General features: G+C 47.9%; 1 protein-coding gene across 1 annotated transcript in view; it reads left to right on the top strand.

The window, feature by feature from the left end:
• Positions 1-18,256, top strand: part of LOC112241993 (inactive tyrosine-protein kinase transmembrane receptor ROR1-like) — a 284,717-nt gene extending 266,461 nt beyond the window's left edge. Inside the window, exon 10 of the mRNA XM_042322372.1 lies at positions 18,010-18,256. Within this exon, the coding sequence (XP_042178306.1) occupies positions 18,010-18,255 (246 nt within the window). The 3' untranslated portion in view covers position 18,256. The remainder of the gene's footprint in view (positions 1-18,009) is intronic.
• Positions 18,257-18,772: the final 516 nt, after the last annotated feature.

Raw genomic sequence — 18,772 nt, 5'->3', positions numbered from 1 at the left:
CTCTCTCTTTCTCTCACTCTCTCTCTCCCACTCTCTCTCTCTGTTTCTCTCTGTCTCCCTCTCTCTCTCTCTCTCTTTCTGTCTGTCTGTCTGTCTCTCTCTCTCACACACTTTCTCTCTCTTCCTTCTCTGTCTCATTGGAGCTCTTTGTAATGTGTGACAACAGTATGAGTATTTTGCCTATAAGTTCATTCATATTCTCCTGCAGATCGTATTACAGTCAACACTGCATTCTTATAATGTTATCTCTGATATATCTCTATCCACCCTGTTTAGAAGGTTATCCAGGCTGTTATGATGTGAGACAAAGGTCTACTCCCTGATGTTATAGCCAATCAAAGCTACAGCTGTAGGGGACTGGCTCTGTCAGACAGGCCAGTGTTGTGGTCCCCGGCAAAGTCCCTGCCATCTCTGATTTAGATTGACCTGTGGGAATCTAGAAGAGTGTATCCTTCTGTAAAAAAACTAAAACCACTAACAACAGTGTCTACTGTCTGAGTCTTTATGTCATCCCTAAATACATCTGCCCCACTACTCCTGTCCTCCTCAATGTCACCACTATCCACCGGGCCTTGCTCCAGGTCACCTAGGGTTTGTTGTTCATGACAGCATTGGCCCCGCCCAGCACAGCCTGGCCTGGTGTGCTGCGAGGCGAGGATGAGCCTGGTCTGACCCCGGGGAGGGAGAAACCCAAACCAAAAACATCTGTTGCCCTTTGATAACAGTCACATCCCCCACCACCATTCCATTGCTAACCACTCCCCCAAACAGTCCTCCCCTCCCATCCCCTAACCCCCCCCTTAACTGGCCTCTGTCAGGAATTTCATTTTTCATCTGGGAGTTCCTGAAATCTTTCATACCCCCTTGTTGGTTTGGTCGGTGTCAATCATTTTTGGTTTATTGTCCCAGCTCTATGAAGTCCTCTTTACTGTAGTGCATTTCACTAATGATTGAAAATGATAATTCCATTTAATGTCAAGTCAATTCAGCAAGTACACTGAAATTCCAATTCTCTTCAATGCTTTTCAGCCAGGAAAATTTGGAATTGGAATTTGGTTTACTTTCTGAATGAACTGGAATTGAAATGTAATTGACCACAACCCCGATTCCCAATGTGCGATGGCAGGCTTGCTCTACATGTACAAGGTGAGTCGTTTTGGAGTTCGCTCCATACTTTTTTGTTTGAGGGAGGTGGAATTGACAGTTTCCTGAATTCTAAGACAAACTGAAATTAAAGCCAGACTAAGTCAGTGGCAAAGAAGATACATATCTTTAAAATGCTAAGATTCGGTTGTGCTGACAACCAAACACAATTCAATATCCCAAAATATCATTCCATTTGAAATGAACCTCAGCTTGAAACCCAAGGCCTGTTGTATTGTCTATTATTTGTTGTGTTTCTGTGTTGAATTGAACAATAGCTGTTGATGACATTGAAAATGCTATATAGGCCTAAATAGTCTCATTGATGATACATGAGTGATAAAGTATGGTCACATTTCATCTGCTCTCTTAAACCTTCTCTTTGGAATGACTTCGATAGCAACAGTGAATCTATTTTGTCTTTAAGTGGCACTATCTCAACAATCATTCTCACTATAGCACATTGGTAATAGTCATTGATAAACATCATAGTTAAGCAGGCTGGGCTTTGTTAAAACCCTGGATGGGAGACTGAAGGGTAGCTGTAGCTAGATCAACTCTCTAGTAGGAGGTGCTGTAGCTAGATCAACTCTAGTAGGAGGTGCTGTAGCTAGATCAACTCTCTAGCAGGAGGTGCTGTAGCTAGATCAACTCTCTAGTAGGAGGTGATATAGCTAGATCAACTCTCTAGTAGGAGGTTCTGTAGCTAGATCAACTCTCTAGTAGGAGGTGCTGTAGCTAGATCAACTCTCTAGTAGGAGGTGCTATAGACAGATAAACTCTCTAGTAGGAGGTGCTGTAGCTAGATCAACTCTCTAATAGGAGGTGCTGTAGCAAGATCAACTCTCTAGTAGGAGGTGATATAGCTAGATCAACTCTCTAGTAGGAGGTGATATAGCTAGATCAACTCTCTAGTAGGAGGTGCTGTAGCTAGATCAACTCTCTAGTAGGAGGTGCTGTAGCTAGATCAACTCTAGTAGGAGGTGATATAGCTAGATCAACTCTCTAGTAGGAGGTGCTGTAGCTAGATCAACTCTCTAGTAGGAGGTGCTGTAGCTAGATCAACTCTCTAGTAGGAGGTGCTGTAGCTAGATCAACTCTCTAGTAGGAGGTGCTGTAGCTAGATCAACTCTCTAGTAGGAGGTGCTGTAGCTAGATCAACTCTCTAGCAGGAGGTGCTGTAGACAGATAAACTCTCTAGTAGGAGGTGCTGTAGCTAGATCAACTCTCTAGTAGGAAGTGATGTAGCTAGATCAACTCTCTAGTAGGAGGTGCTGTACCTAGATCAACTCTCCAGTAGGAGGTGATGTAGCTAGATCAACTCTCCAGTAGGAGGTGCTGTAGCTAGATCAACTCTCCAGGAGGTGCTGTAGCTAGATCAACTCTTCAGGAGGTGCTGTAGCTAGATCAACTCTCCAGTAGGAGGTGATGTAGCTAGATCAACTCTCCAGTAGGAGGTGCTGTAAACAGATCAACTCTCCAGTAGGACGTGCTGTAGACAGATCAACTCTCCAGTAGGAGGTGCTGTAGCTAGATCAACTCTCCAGTAGGAGGTGCTGTAGACAGATCAACTCTCCAGTAGGAGGTGCTGTAGACAGATCAACTCTCCAGTGGGAGGTGCTGTAGCTAGATCAACTCTCTAGTAGGACGTGCTGTAGACAGATCAACTCTCCAGTAGGAGGTTATGTAGCTAGATCAACTCTCTAGTAGGAGGTTATGTGGCTAGATCAACGCTCTAGTAGGAGGTTATGTAGCTAGATCAACTCTCCAGTAGGAGGTGATGTAGCTAGATCAACTCTCCAGTAGGAGGTGATGTAGCTAGATCAACTCTCCAGTAGGAGGTGCTGTAGACAGATCAACTCTCCAGTGGGAGGTGCTGTAGCTAGATCAACTCTCCAGTAGGAGGTGCTGTAGACAGATCAACTCTCCAGTAGGAGGTGATGTAGCTAGATCAACTCTCCAGTAGGAGGTGATGTAGCTAGATCAACTCTTCAGTAGGAGGTGCTGTAGACAGATCAACTCTCCAGTAGGAGGTGCTGTAGACAGATCAACTCTCCAGTAGGAGGTGCTGTAGACAGATCAACTCTCCAGTAGGAGGTGCTGTAGACAGATCAACTCTCCAGTAGGAGGTGATGTAGACAGATCAACTCTCCAGTAGGAGGTGCTGTGGACAGGTCAACTCTCCAGTAGGAGGTGCTTTAGACAGATCAACTCTCCAGTAGGAGGTGCTGTAGCTAGATCAACTCTCCAGTAGGAGGTGCTGTAGACAGATCAACTCTCCAGTAGGAGGTGCTGTAGACAGATCAACTCTCCAGTAGGAGGTGCTGTAGACAGATCAACTCTCCAGTAGGAGGTGCTGTAGACAGATCAACTCTCCAGTAGGAGGTGCTGTAGACAGATCAACTCTCCAGTAGGAGGTGCTGTAGCTAGATCAACTCTTCAGGAGGTTATGTAGCTAGATCAACTCTCCAGTAGGAGGTGATGTAGCTAGATCAACTCTCCAGTAGGAGGTGCTGTAAACAGATCAACTCTCCAGTAGGAGGTGCTGTAGACAGATCAACTCTCCAGTAGGAGGTGCTGTAGACAGATCAACTCTCCAGTAGGAGGTGCTGTAAACAGATCAACTCTCCAGTAGGAGGTGCTGTAGACAGATCAACTCTCCAGTAGGAGGTGCTGTAGACAGATCAACTCTCCAGTGGGAGGTGCTGTAGATAGATCAACTCTCTAGTAGGAGGTGCTGTAGCTAGATCAACTCACTAGTAGGAGGTGCTGTAGCTAGATCAACTCTCTAGTAGGAGGTGCTGTAGACAGATCAACTCTCCAGTAGGAGGTTATGTAGCTAGATCAACTCTCTAGTAGGAGGTTATGTGGCTAGATCAACGCTCTAGTAGGAGGTTATGTAGCTAGATCAACTCTCCAGTAGGAGGTGATGTAGCTAGATCAACTCTCCAGTAGGAGGTGATGTAGCTAGATCAACTCTCCAGTATGAGGTGCTGTAGACAGATCAACTCTCCAGTAGGAGGTGATGTAGCTAGATCAACTCTCCAGTAGGAGGTGATGTAGCTAGATCAACTCTCCAGTAGGAGGTGCTGTAGACAGATCAACTCTCCAGTGGGAGGTGCTGTAGCTAGATCAACTCTCCAGTAGGAGGTGCTGTAGACAGATCAACTCTCCAGTAGGAGGTGATGTGTAGCTAGATCAACTCTCCAGTAGGAGGTGATGTAGCTAGATCAACTCTTCAGTAGGAGGTGCTGTAGACAGATCAACTCTCCAGTAGGAGGTGCTGTAGCTAGATCAACTCTCCAGTGGGAGGTGCTGTAGCTAGATCAACTCTCTAGTAGGAGGTGCTGTAGCTAGATCAACTCACTAGTAGGAGGTACTGTAGCTAGATCAACTCTCTAGTAGGAGGTGCTGTAGCTAGATCAACTCTCTAGTAGGAGGTGATGTAGCTAGATCAACTCTCTAGGAGGAGGTGCTGTAGCTAGATCAACTCTACAGTAGGAGGTTATGTAGCTAGATCAACTCTCTAGTAGGAGGTTATGTAGCTAGATCAACTCTCTAGTAGGAGGTTATGTAGCTAGATCAACTCTCCAGTAGGAGGTGCTGTAGCTAGATCAACTCTTCAGGAGGTTATGTAGCTAGATCAACTCTCCAGTAGGAGGTGATGTAGCTAGATCAACTCTCCAGTAGGAGGTGCTGTAAACAGATCAACTCTCCAGTAGGAGGTGCTGTAGACAGATCAACTCTCCAGTAGGAGGTGCTGTAGACAGATCAACTCTCCAGTAGGAGGTGCTGTAAACAGATCAACTCTCCAGTAGGACATGCTGTAGACAGATCAACTCTCCAGTAGGAGGTGCTGTAGCTAGATCAACTCTCCAGTAGGAGGTGCTGTAGACAGATCAACTCTCCAGTAGGAGGTGCTGTAGACAGATCAACTCTCCAGTGGGAGGTGCTGTAGATAGATCAACTCTCTAGTAGGAGGTGATGTAGCTAGATCAACTCTCTAGGAGGAGGTGCTGTAGCTAGATCAACTCTACAGTAGGAGGTTATGTAGCTAGATCAACTCTCTAGTAGGAGGTTATGTAGCTAGATCAACTCTCCAGTAGGAGGTGCTGTAGCTAGATCAACTCTCCAGGAGGTGATGTAGCTAGATCAACTCTCCAGTAGGAGGTGCTGTAGCTAGATCAACTCTCCAGTAGGAGGTGATGTAGCTAGATCAACTCTCCAGTAGGAGGTGCTGTAGACAGATCAACTCTCCAGTAGGAGGTGCTGTAGACAGATCAACTCTCCAGTAGGAGGTGCTGTAGACAGATCAACTCTCCAGTAGGAGGTGCTGTAGACAGATCAACTCTCCAGTAGGAGGTGCTGTAGACAGATCAACTCTCCAGTGGGAGGTGCTGTAGCTAGATCAACTCTCCAGTAGGAGGTGCTGTAGACAGATCAACTCTCCAGTAGGAGGTGATGTAGCTAGATCAACTCTCCAGTAGGAGGTGATGTAGCTAGATCAACTCTTCAGTAGGAGGTGCTGTAGACAGATCAACTCTCCAGTAGGAGGTGCTGTAGCTAGATCAACTCTCCAGTGAGGAGGTGCTGTAGCTAGATCAACTCTCCAGTAGGAGGTGCTGTAGACAGGTCAACTCTCCAGTAGGAGGTGCTGTAGACAGATCAACTCTCCAGTAGGAGGTGCTGTAGACAGATCAACTCTCCAGTAGGAGGTGCTGTAGACAGATCAACTCTCCAGTAGGAGGTGCTGTAGCTAGATCAACTCTCCAGTAGGAGGTTATGTAGCTAGATCAACTCTCCAGTAGGAGGTGATGTAGCTAGATCAACTCTCCAGTAGGAGGTGCTGTAGACAGATCAACTCTCCAGTAGGAGGTGCTGTAGCTAGATCAACTCTAGTAGGAGGTTATGTAGCTAGATCAACTCTCCAGTGGGAGTTTATGTAAATAGATCAACTCTCCAGTAGGAGGTGCTGTAGACAGATCAACTCTCCAGTAGGAGGTGCTGTAGCTAGATCAACTCTCTAGTAGGAGGTGCTGTAGCTAGATCAACTCACTAGTAGGAGGTACTGTAGCTAGATCAACTCTCTAGTAGGAGGTGCTGTAGCTAGATCAACTCTCTAGTAGGAGGTGATGTAGCTAGATCAACTCTCTAGGAGGAGGTGCTGTAGCTAGATCAACTCTACAGTAGGAGGTTATGTAGCTAGATCAACTCTCTAGTAGGAGGTTATGTAGCTAGATCAACTCTCTAGTAGGAGGTTATGTAGCTAGATCAACTCTCCAGTAGGAGGTGCTGTAGCTAGATCAACTCTCCAGGAGGTGATGTAGCTAGATCAACTCTCCAGTAGGAGGTGCTGTAGCTAGATCAACTCTCCAGTAGGAGGTGATGTAGCTAGATCAACTCTCCAGTAGGAGGTGCTGTAGACAGATCAACTCTCCAGTAGGAGGTGCTGTAGACAGATCAACTCTCCAGTAGGAGGTGCTGTAGACAGATCAACTCTCCAGTAGCAGGTGCTGTAGACAGATCAACTCTCCAGTAGGAGGTGCTGTAGACAGATCAACTCTCCAGTAGGAGGTGCTGTAGACAGATCAACTCTCCAGTAGGAGGTGCTGTAGACAGATCAACTCTCCAGTAGGAGGTGCTGTAGACAGATCAACTCTCCAGTAGGAGGTGCTGTAGACAGATCAACTCTCCAGTAGGAGGTGCTGTAGACAGATCAACTCTCCAGTAGGAGGTGCTGTAGACAGATCAACTCTCCAGTAGGAGGTGCTGTAGCTAGATCAACTCTAGTAGGAGGTTATGTAGCTAGATCAACTCTCCAGTAGGAGGTGATGTAGCTAGATCAACGCTCCAGTAGTAGGTGCTGTAAACAGATCAACTCTCCAGTAGGAGGTGCTGTAAACAGATCAACTCTCCAGTAGGAGGTGCTGTAGACAGATCAACTCTCCAGTAGGAGGTGCTGTAGACAGATCAACTCTCCAGTGGGAGGTGCTGTAGCTAGATCAACTCTAGTAGGAGGTTATGTAGCTAGATCAACTCTCTAGTAGGAGTTTATGTAAATAGATCAACTCTCCAGTAGGAGGTGCTGTAGACTAGATCAACTCTCCAGTAGGAGGTGCTGTAGCAGATCAACTCTCCAGTAGGAGGTGCTGTAGCTAGATCAACTCTCCAGTAGGAGGTGCTGTCAACTCTCTGGTAGGAGGTGCTGTAGCAGATCAACTCTCCAGTAGGAGGTGCTGTAGACAGATCAACTCTCCAGTAGGAGGTGCTGTAGCTAGATCAACTCTCCAGTAGGAGGTGCTGTAGACAGATCAACTCTCCAGTAGGAGGTGCTGTAGACAGATCAACTCTCCAGTAGGAGGTGATGTAGCTAGATCAACTCTCCAGTAGGAGGTGATGTAGCTAGATCAACTCTCCAGTAGGAGGTGCTGTAGACAGATCAACTCTCCAGTGGGAGGTGCTGTAGCTAGATCAACTCTCCAGTAGGAGGTGCTGTAGACAGATCAACTCTCCAGTAGGAGGTGATGTAGCTAGATCAACTCTCCAGTAGGAGGTGATGTAGCTAGATCAACTCTTCAGTAGGAGGTGCTGTAGACAGATCAACTCTCCAGTAGGAGGTGCTGTAGCTAGATCAACTCTCCAGTGGGAGGTGCTGTAGCTAGATCAACTCTCTAGTAGGAGGTGCTGTAGCTAGATCAACTCACTAGTAGGAGGTACTGTAGCTAGATCAACTCTCTAGTAGGAGGTGCTGTAGCTAGATCAACTCTCTAGTAGGAGGTGATGTAGCTAGATCAACTCTCTAGGAGGAGGTGCTGTAGCTAGATCAACTCTACAGTAGGAGGTTATGTAGCTAGATCAACTCTCTAGTAGGAGGTTATGTAGTAGGAGGTTATGTAGCTAGATCAACTCTCCAGTAGGAGGTGCTGTAGCTAGATCAACTCTCCAGGAGGTGATGTAGCTAGATCAACTCTCCAGTAGGAGGTGCTGTAGCTAGATCAACTCTCTCCAGTAGGAGGTGCTGTAGCTAGATCAACTCTCCAGTAGGAGGTGCTGTAGACAGATCAACTCTCCAGTAGGAGGTGCTGTAGACAGATCAACTCTCCAGTAGCAGGTGCTGTAGACAGATCAACTCTCCAGTAGGAGGTGCTGTAGACAGATCAACTCTCCAGTGGGAGGTGCTGTAGCTAGATCAACTCTCCAGTAGGAGGTGCTGTAGACAGATCAACTCTCCAGTAGGAGGTGATGTAGCTAGATCAACTCTCCAGTAGGAGGTGATGTAGCTAGATCAACTCTTCAGTAGGAGGTGCTGTAGACAGATCAACTCTCCAGTAGGAGGTGCTGTAGCTAGATCAACTCTCCAGTGGGAGGTGCTGTAGCTAGATCAACTCTCCAGTAGGAGGTGCTGTAGACAGGTCAACTCTCCAGTAGGAGGTGCTGTAGACAGATCAACTCTCCAGTAGGAGGTGCTGTAGACAGATCAACTCTCCAGTAGGAGGTGCTGTAGACAGATCAACTCTCCAGTAGGAGGTGCTGTAGCTAGATCAACTCTAGTAGGAGGTTATGTAGCTAGATCAACTCTCCAGTAGGAGGTGATGTAGCTAGATCAACTCTCCAGTAGGAGGTGCTGTAGACAGATCAACTCTCCAGTAGGAGGTGCTGTAGCTAGATCAACTCTAGTAGGAGGTTATGTAGCTAGATCAACTCTCCAGTGGGAGGTAGCTAGTTTATGTAAATAGATCAACTCTCCAGTAGGAGGTGCTGTAGACAGATCAACTCTCCAGTAGGAGGTGCTGTAGCTAGATCAACTCTCTAGTAGGAGGTGCTGTAGCTAGATCAACTCACTAGTAGGAGGTACTGTAGCTAGATCAACTCTCTAGTAGGAGGTGCTGTAGCTAGATCAACTCTCTAGTAGGAGGTGATGTAGCTAGATCAACTCTCTAGGAGGAGGTGCTGTAGCTAGATCAACTCTACAGTAGGAGGTTATGTAGCTAGATCAACTCTCTAGTAGGAGGTTATGTAGCTAGATCAACTCTCTAGTAGGAGGTTATGTAGCTAGATCAACTCTCCAGTAGGAGGTGCTGTAGCTAGATCAACTCTCCAGGAGGTGATGTAGCTAGATCAACTCTCCAGTAGGAGGTGCTGTAGCTAGATCAACTCTCCAGTAGGAGGTGATGTAGCTAGATCAACTCTCCAGTAGGAGGTGCTGTAGACAGATCAACTCTCCAGTAGGAGGTGCTGTAGACAGATCAACTCTCCAGTAGGAGGTGCTGTAGACAGATCAACTCTCCAGTAGCAGGTGCTGTAGACAGATCAACTCTCCAGTAGGAGGTGCTGTAGACAGATCAACTCTCCAGTAGGAGGTGCTGTAGACAGATCAACTCTCCAGTAGGAGGTGCTGTAGACAGGTCAACTCTCCAGTAGGAGGTGCTGTAGACAGGTCAACTCTCCAGTAGGAGGTGCTGTAGACAGATCAACTCTCCAGTAGGAGGTGCTGTAGACAGATCAACTCTCCAGTAGGAGGTGCTGTAGACAGATCAACTCTCCAGTAGGAGGTGCTGTAGCTAGATCAACTCTAGTAGGAGGTTATGTAGCTAGATCAACTCTCCAGTAGGAGGTGATGTAGCTAGATCAACTCTCCAGTAGGAGGTGCTGTAAACAGATCAACTCTCCAGTAGGACGTGCTGTAGACAGATCAACTCTCCAGTAGGAGGTGCTGTAGACAGATCAACTCTCCAGTAGGAGGTGCTGTAGACAGATCAACTCTCCAGTGGGAGGTGCTGTAGCTAGATCAACTCTAGTAGGAGGTTATGTAGCTAGATCAACTCTCTAGTAGGAGTTTATGTAAATAGATCAACTCTCCAGTAGGAGGTGCTGTAGACAGATCAACTCTCCAGTAGGAGGTGCTGTAGCTAGATCAACTCTCCAGTAGGAGGTGCTGTAGACAGATCAACTCTCCAGTAGGAGGTGCTGTAGACAGATCAACTCTCCAGTAGGAGGTGCTGTAGCTAGATCAACTCTCCAGTAGGAGGTGCTGTAGACAGATCAACTCTCCAGTAGGAGGTGCTGTAGACAGATCAACTCTCCAGTAGGAGGTGCTGTAGCTAGATCAACTCTCCAGTAGGAGGTGCTGTAGCTAGATCAACTCTTCTGTAGGATGTGCTGTAGACAGATCAACTCTCCAGTAGGAGGTGCTGTAGCTAGATCAACTCTCCAGTAGGAGGTGCTGTAGACAGATCAACTCTCCAGTAGGAGGTGCTGTAGACAGATCAACTCTCCAGTAGGAGGTGCTGTAGACAGATCAACTCTCCAGTGGGAGGTGCTGTAGCTAGATCAACTCTCTAGTAGGAGGTGCTGTAGCTAGATCAACTCTAGTAGGAGGTTATGTAGCTAGATCAACTCTCTAGTAGAAGTTTATGTAGCTAGATCAACTCTCCAGTAGGAGGTGCTGTAGACAGATCAACTCTCCAGTAGGAGGTGCTGTAGACAGATCAACTCTCCAGTAGGAGGTGCTGTAGCTAGATCAACTCTCCAGTAGGAGGTGCTGTAGCTAGATCAACTCTCCAGTGGGAGGTGCTGTAGCTAGATCAACTCTCCAGTGGGAGGTGCTGTAAACAGATCAACTCTTCAGTAGGACGTGCTGTAGACAGATCAACTCTCCAGTAGGAGGTGCTGTAGACAGATCAACTCTCCAGTAGGAGGTGCTGTAGACAGATCAACTCTCCAGTAGGAGGTGCTGTAGACAGATCAACTCTCCAGTAGGAGGTGCTGTAGCTAGATCAACTCTCCAGTGGGAGGTGCTGTAGCTAGATCAACTCTCTAGTAGGAGGTGCTGTAGCTAGATCAACTCTAGTAGGAGGTTATGTAGCTAGATCAACTCTCTAGTAGAGGTTTATGTAGCTAGATCAACTCTCCAGTAGGAGGTGATGTAGCTAGATCAACTCTCCAGTAGGAGGTGCTGTAAACAGATCAACTCTCCAGTAGGACGTGCTGTAGACAGATCAACTCTCCAGTAGGAGGTGCTGTAGCTAGATCAACTCTCCAGTAGGAGGTGCTGTAGACAGATCAACTCTCCAGTAGGAGGTGCTGTAGACAGATCAACTCTCCAGTAGGAGGTGCTGTAGCTAGAACAACTCTCCAGTGGGAGGTGCTGTAGCTAGATCAACTCTCTAGTAGGAGGTGCTGTAGCTAGATCAACTCACTAGTAGGAGCTGCTGTAGCTAGATCAACTCTCTAGTAGGAGGTGCTGTAGACAGATCAACCCTCCAGTAGGAGGTTATGTAGCTAGATCAACTCTCCAGTAGGAGGTGCTGTAGACATATCAACTCTCCAGTAGGAGGTGATGTAGCTAGATCAACTCTCCAGTAGGATGTGATGTAGCTAGATCAACTCTCCAGTAGGAGGTGCTGTAGACAGATCAACTCTCCAGTGGGAGGTGCTGTAGCTATATCAACTCTCCAGGAGATGATATAGCTAGATCAACTCTCCAGTAGGACGTGCTGTAGACAGATCAACTCTCCAGTAGGAGGTGCTGTAGCTAGATCAACTCTCCAGTAGGAGGTGCTGTAGACAGATCAACTCTCCAGTAGGAGGTGATGTAGACAGATCAACTCTCCAGTAGGAGGTGCTGTAGACAGATCAACTCTCCAGTAGGAGGTGCTGTATACAGATCAACTTTCCAGTAGGTGGTGCTGTAGACAGATCAACTCTCCAGTAGGAGGTGCTGTAGACAGATCAACTCTCCAGTAGGAGGTGCTGTAGACAGGTCAACTCTCCAGTAGGAGGTGCTGTAGACAGGTCAACTCTCCAGTAGGAGGTGCTGTAGACAGATCAACTCACCAGTAGGAGGTGCTGTAGACAGATCAACTCTCCAGTAGGAGGTGCTGTAGACAGATCAACTTTCCAGTGGGAGGTGCTGTAGCTGGATCAACTCTCCAGGAGATGATGTAGCTAGATCAACTCTCTAGTAGGAGGTGATGTAGCTAGATCAACTCTCCAGTAGGAGGTGCTGTAGCTAGATCAACTCTCCAGTAGGAGGTGCTGTAGACAGATCAACTCTACAGTAGGAGGTGCTGTAGACAGATCAACTCTCCAGTAGGAGGTGCTGTAGACAGATCAACTCTCCAGTAGGAGGTGCTGTATACAGATCAACTCTCCAGTAGGAGGTGCTGTAGACAGATCAACTCTCCAGTAGGAGGTGCTGTAGCTAGATCAACTCTCCAGTGGGAGGTGCTGTAGCTAGATCAACTCTCCAGGAGATGATGTAGCTAGATCAACTCTCCAGTAGGAGGTGCTGTAGCTATATCAACTCTCCAGTGGGAGGTGCTGTATCTAGATCAACTCTCCAGGAGATGATGTAGCTAGATCAACTCTCCAGTAGGAGGTGCTGTAGCTATATCAACTCTCCAGTAGGAGGTGCTGTAGCTAGAACAACTCTTCAGTAGGAGGTGCTGTAGACAGATCAACTCTCCAGTAGGAGGTGCTGCCCAGACTATTGTATTTTTTCTGATAGTGGAAATTAGTTGAAGATCTGACATCGTTTTAAAGGTACAAATTCATCCAGTGGAGGCTGCTGAGGGAAGGATGGCTCATAATAATGGCTGGAACAGAGAAAATGGAATGGCATCAAACACATGGAAACCACTCATTCCGGCCCAGTCATTACCACAAGCCCGTTCTCCCAATTAAGGTGCCACCAACCTCCTGTGAATTAAACATCTTTTATGCTGAAATTTGTTTCCATGATGATATAATCCTGTGGTTGAAATTTCACCCTCAAAACAACTATCAAAACAACAGTTTACATTGATTCAAGTCCAATGCATTTTACACGTGGATTCCACGTCACAATACGTTGATAAATTACATTGAAACAATGTTGAGTTAACCAGTTTGTGCCCAATGGGTCTTGGCTCCACTCAAATCAAATCAAATCAAATGTATTCATATAGCCCTTCGTACATCAGCTGATATCTCAAAGTGCTGTACAGAAACCCAGCCTAAAACCCCAAACAGCAAGCAATGCAGGTGTAGAAGCACGGTGGCTAGGAAAAACTCCCTAGAAAGGCCAAAACCTAGGAAGAAACCTAAAGAGGAACCAGGCTATGTGGGGTGGCCAGTCCTCTTCTGGCTGTGCCGGGTGGAGATTATAACAGAACATGGCCAAGATGTTCAAATGTTCATAAGGCAGAACAGTTGAAACTGGAGCAGCAGCACGGTCAGATGGACTGGGGACAGCAAGGAGTCATCATGTCAGGTAGTCCTGGGGCATGGTCCTAGGGCTCAGGTCCTCCGAGAGAAAGAAAAAAGAGAGAATTAGAGAGAGCATATGTGGGGTGGCCAGTCCTCTTCTGGCTGTGCCAGGTGGAGATTATAACAGAACATGGCCAAGATGTTCAAATGTTCATAAATGATCAGCATGTTCGAATAATAATAAGGCAGAACAGTTGAAACTGGAGCAGCAGCACGGCCAGGTGGACTGGGGACAGCAAGGAGTCATCATGTCAGGTAATCCTGGGGCATGGTCCTAGGGCTCAGGTCCTCCGAGAGAGAGAAGGAGAGAATTAAAGAACGCACACTTAGATTCACACAGGACACCGAATAGGACAGGAGAAGTACTCTAGATATAACAAACTGACCCTAGCCCCCCGACACATAAACTACTGCAGCATAAATACTGGAGGCTGAGACAGGAGGGGTCAGGAGACACTGTGGACCCATCCGAGGACACCCCGGACAGGGCCAAACAGGAAGGATATAACCCCACCCACTTTGCCAAAGCACAGCCCCCACACCACTAGAGGGATATCTTCAACCACCAACTTACCATCCTGAGACAGGGCCGAGTATAGCCCACAAAGATCTCCGCCATGGCACAACCCAAGGGGGTGCCAACCCAGACAGGATGACCACATCAGTGAATCAACCCACTCAGGTGACGCACCCCTTCCAGGGACGGCATGAGAGAGCCCCAGTAAGCCAGTGACTCAGCCCCTGTAATAGGGTTAGAGGCAGAGAATCCCAGTGGAAAGAGGGGAACCGGCCAGGCAGAGACAGCAAGGGCGGTTCGTTGCTCCAGAGCCTTTCCGTTCACCTTCCCACTCCTGGGCCAGACTACACTCAATCATATGACCCACTGAAGAGATGAGTCTTCAGTAAAGACTTAAAGGTTGAGACCGAGTTTGCGTCTCTGACATGGGTAGGCAGACCGTTCCATAAAAATGGAGCTCTATAGGAGAAAGCCCTGCCTCCAGCTGTTTGCTTAGAAATTCTAGGGACAATTAGGAGGCCTGCGTCTTGTGACCGTAGCGTACGTGTAGGTATGTACGGCAGGACCAAATCAGAGAGATAGGTAGGAGCAAGCCCATGTAATGCTTTGTAGGTTAGCAGTAAAACCTTGAAATCAGCCCTTGCTTTGACAGGAAGCCAGTGTAGAGAGGCTAGCACTGGAGTAATATGATCAAATTTTTGGGTTCTAGTCAGGATTCTAGCAGCCGTATTTAGCACCAACTGAAGTTTATTTAGTGCTTTATCCGGGTAGCCGGAAAGTAGAGCATTGCAGTAGTCTAACCTAAAAGTGACAAAAGCATGGATTAATTTTTCTGCATCATTTTTGGACAGAAAGTTTCTGATTTTTGCAATGTAGTTTTGCACTCTAGTTCTCATGGTTCAGTCCCCGGCTGGGTTGATAATTACAGTCATCTGTCATCCCTCAAACCAAAGTTCACCTTCAGTTATTAATGGCTCTCATTTATACCACATTAATAATTACAGAGAAAATTGATTACCTGCAATTTCTGAACTATGCACTAACTTTTCAGTTTATTGTTGTTTGTGTTGGGGGCACATTGCCAGATTGTGTTGGGAGTGTGTTGCCAGAGTCTGGGCTGGCGTTGGTATATTTATGCATTTTCTGTCTGGAGCTGAAGTGATTTATTGAAGAGTTGAGCTGAGGAAAGGAGATAATGGATACAGTATGAGACTAATAGATAATTATGACATATCCAGGCAATATTGCTCACACGCACACACACACTGGTGTATTAGGCACTTTTCCTGCCTAAAATTATAACGAGCACCAATTGGTAGCTGTTAAATTTTAATGTCTGTCTACACACCAAGATAGTTATGAGTGTTGAATATGAATATAAAGCTGACTGGAAATTTCGGCATGTAACACCTTCTCCCCCTCTCTTTCTCTCTCCACCTCTATCTGCTTCTCCCCCTCTTTCTCTCTCTCCCCCTCTTTCTCTCCCCCTCTCTCTGCTTCTCCCCCTCTCTTTCTCTCTCCACCTCTATCTGCTTCTCCCCCTCTCTTTCTCTCTCCCCCTCTATCTGCTTCTCCCCCTCTCTTTCTCTCTCCCCTCTATCTGCTTCTCCCCCTCTCTTTCTCTCCCCCTCTATCTGCTTCTCCCCCTCTCTTTCTCTCTCCACCTCTATCTGCTTATCCCCCTCTCTTTCTCTCCCCCTCTCTTTCTCTCTCCCCCTCTATCTGCTTCTCCCCCTCTTTCTCTCTCCCCCTCTTTCCCCCTCTCTGCTTCTCCCCCTCTGTTTCTCTCTCCACCTCTATCTGCTTCTCCCCCTCTCTTTCTCTCCCCCCCTCTATCTGCTTCTCCCCCTCTCTTTCTCTCTCCCCCTCTATCTGCTTCTCCCCCTCTTTCTCCCCCCTCTCTCTGCTTCTCCCCCTCTCTTTCTCTCTCCACCTCTCTCTGCTTCTCCCCTCTCTTTCTCTCTCCCCCTCTATCTGCTTCTCCCCCTCTCTTTCTCTCTCCCCCTCTATCTGCTTCTCCCCCTCTCTTTCTCTCTCCCCTCTATCTGCTTCTCCCCCTCTTTCTCTCTCTCTCCCCCTCTTTCTCTCTCCCCCTCTATCTGATTCTTCCCCCTCTTTCTCTCCCCCTCTTTCTCTCTCCCCCTCTATCTGCTTCTCCTCCCCTCTTTCTCTCTCCCCCTCTATCTGCTCCCCCTCTCTTTCTCTCTCCCCCTCTATCTGCTTCTCCCCCTCTCTTTCTCTCTCCCCCTCTATCTGCTTCTCCCCCTCTCTTTCTCTCTCCCCCTCTATCTGCTTCTCCCCCTCTTTCTCCCCCCTCTCTCTGCTTCTCCCCCTCTCTTTCTCTCCCCCCTCTATCTGCTTCTCCCCCCTCTCTTTCTCTCTCCCCCTCTATCTGCTTCTCCCCCTCTCTTTCTCTCTCCCCTCTATCTGCTTCTCCCCCTCTTTCTCTCTCCCCCCCTCTTTCTCTCTCCCCCTCTATCTGATTCTTCCCCCTCTTTCTCTCCCCCTCTTTCTCTCTCCCCCTCTATCTGCTTCTCCTCCCCTCTTTCTCTCTCCCCCTCTATCTGCTCCCCCTCTCTTTCTCTCTCCCCCTCTATCTGCTTCTCCCCCTCTCTTTCTCTCCCCCCTCTATCTGCTTCTCCCCCTCTCTTTCTCTCTCCCCCTCTATCTGCTTCTCCCCTCTCTTTCTCTCTCCCCTCTATCTGCTTCTCACCCTCTCTTTCTCTCTCCCCCTCTCTTTCTCTCTCCCCCTCTATCTGCCTCTCCCCCTCTCTTTCTCTCCACCTCTATCTGCTTCTCCCCCTCTTTCTCTCTCCCCCTCTATCTGCTTCTCCCCCTCTTTCTCTCTCCCCCCTCTTTCTCTCTCCCCCTCTATCTGATTCTTCCCCCTCTTTCTCTCCCCCCTCTTTCTCTCTCCCCCTCTATCTGCTTCTCCTCCCCTCTTTCTCTCTCCCCCTCTATCTGCTCCCCCTCTCTTTCTCTCTCCCCCTCTATCTGCTTCTCCCCCTCTCTTTCTCTCTCCCCCTCTATCTGCTTCTCCCCCTCTCTTTCTCTCTCCCCCTCTATCTGCTTCTCCCCCTCTCTTTCTCTCTCCACCTCTATCTGCTTCTCCCCCTCTCTTTCTCTCTCCACCTCTATCTGCTTCTCTCCCTCTCTTTCTCTCTTTCTCTCTCCCCCTCTATCTGCTTCTCTCCCTCTCTTTCTCTCTCCACCTCTATCTGCTTCTCCCCCTCTCTTTCTCTCTCCCCCTCTATCTGCTTCTCCCCCTCTCTTTCTCTCTCCACCTCTCTCTGCTTCTCCCCCTCTCTTTCTCTCTTTCTCTCTCCCCCCTCTATCTGCTTCTCTCCCTCTCTTTCTCTCTCCACCTCTATCTGCTTCTCCCCCTCTCTTTCTCTCTCCCCCTCTATCTGCTTCTCCCCCTCTCTTTCTCTCTCCCCCCTCTATCTGCTTCTCCCCCTCTCTTTCTCTCTCCCCCTCTATCTGCTTCTCCCCCTCTCTTTCTCTCTCCCCCTCTCTCTGCTTCTCCCCCTCTCCTTCTCTCTCCTCTCTCTGCTTCTCTCCTTCTTTCTCTCTCCCCTCTCTCTGCTTCTTCCTCTCTCTTTCTCTCTCCCCTCTCTCTGCTTCTCCCCCTCTCTCTCCCCCCTCTCTCTGCTTCTCCCCCTCTCTTTCTCTCTCCCCCTCTCTCTGCTTCTCCCCCTCTCTTTCTCTCTCCCCCTCTCTCTGCTTCTTCTTCTCTCTTTCTCTCTCCCCTCTCTCTGCTTCTCCCCCTCTCTCTCTCCCCCTCTCTCTGCTTCTCCCCCTCTCTTTCTCTCTCCCCTCTCTCTGCTTCCCCACCTCTCCTTCTCTCTCCTCTCTCTGCTTCTCTCCTTCTTTCTCTCTACCCTCACTCTGCTTCTCTCCATCTTTCTCTCTCCCCCTCTCTCTGCTTCTCCCCTCTCCTTCTCTCTCCTCTCTCTGCTTCTCTCCATCTTTCTCTCTACCCTCGCTCTGCTTTTCCCCCTATATTTCTCTCTCCCCCTCTCGCTGCTTCTCTCCATCTTTCTCTCTCCCCTCTCTCTCTTCTTCTCTCTATCTTTCTCTATCCCTCTTCTTCTCTCCAGAGTAAGGCCAAGGAGCTCCCCCTATCCGCAGTGCGTTTCATGGAGGAGCTAGGTGAATGTACATTTGGTAAGATCTACAAGGGCCACCTGTACATGCCTGGTATGGAGCATGCCCAGCTGGTGGCCATCAAGACCCTGAAGGACTACTCCAGCCCTGGCCAGTGGGGGGACTTCCAACAGGCATGTTATTATTCATGTTACTGTGTTGTGATAGTAATTTATGCTGTCTATAATTGTTTCTTTTGATGCTCTCTGATGTTAGCTACTGTTATTGTGTTATGAAATTCATTGATGCTGTCTTTAATTGGTGCTTCTGATGCTATCTGATGTTCTCTGATGCTTTCTTATGCTTTCTTATGCTCTCTGATGCTCTCTGATGGTCTCTGATGCTCTCTGATGGTCTCTGATGCTCTCTGATGATCTCCGATGCTATCCGATGTTTTCTGATGCTTTCCTATGCTCTCTGATGCTTTCTGATGTTCTCTGATTTTCTCTGATGCTTTCTGATGCTATCTGATGGTCTCTGATGCTCTCTGATGCTATCTGATGGTCTCTGATGCTCTCTGATGGTCTCTGATGCTCTCTGATGGTCTCTGATGCTCTCTGATGGTCTCTGATGTTCTCTGATGCTTTCTGATGCTCTCTGATGCGTTCTGATGGTCTCTGATGCTATCTGATGCTCTCTGATTCTTTCTGATGCTATATTTTGGTGATCTTTAATGGTATTTATTGTTTTTGGTATTCTGTTTTTCATCTGATGTTA

Source organism: Oncorhynchus tshawytscha, linkage group LG05 (assembly GCF_018296145.1).
Source record: "Oncorhynchus tshawytscha isolate Ot180627B linkage group LG05, Otsh_v2.0, whole genome shotgun sequence".
In the NCBI taxonomy this organism is placed as follows: Eukaryota; Metazoa; Chordata; class Actinopteri; order Salmoniformes; family Salmonidae; genus Oncorhynchus; species Oncorhynchus tshawytscha.
Note: the sequence above shows the minus strand (reverse complement) of the source record. Positions and strands in the feature narration are given on the sequence as shown.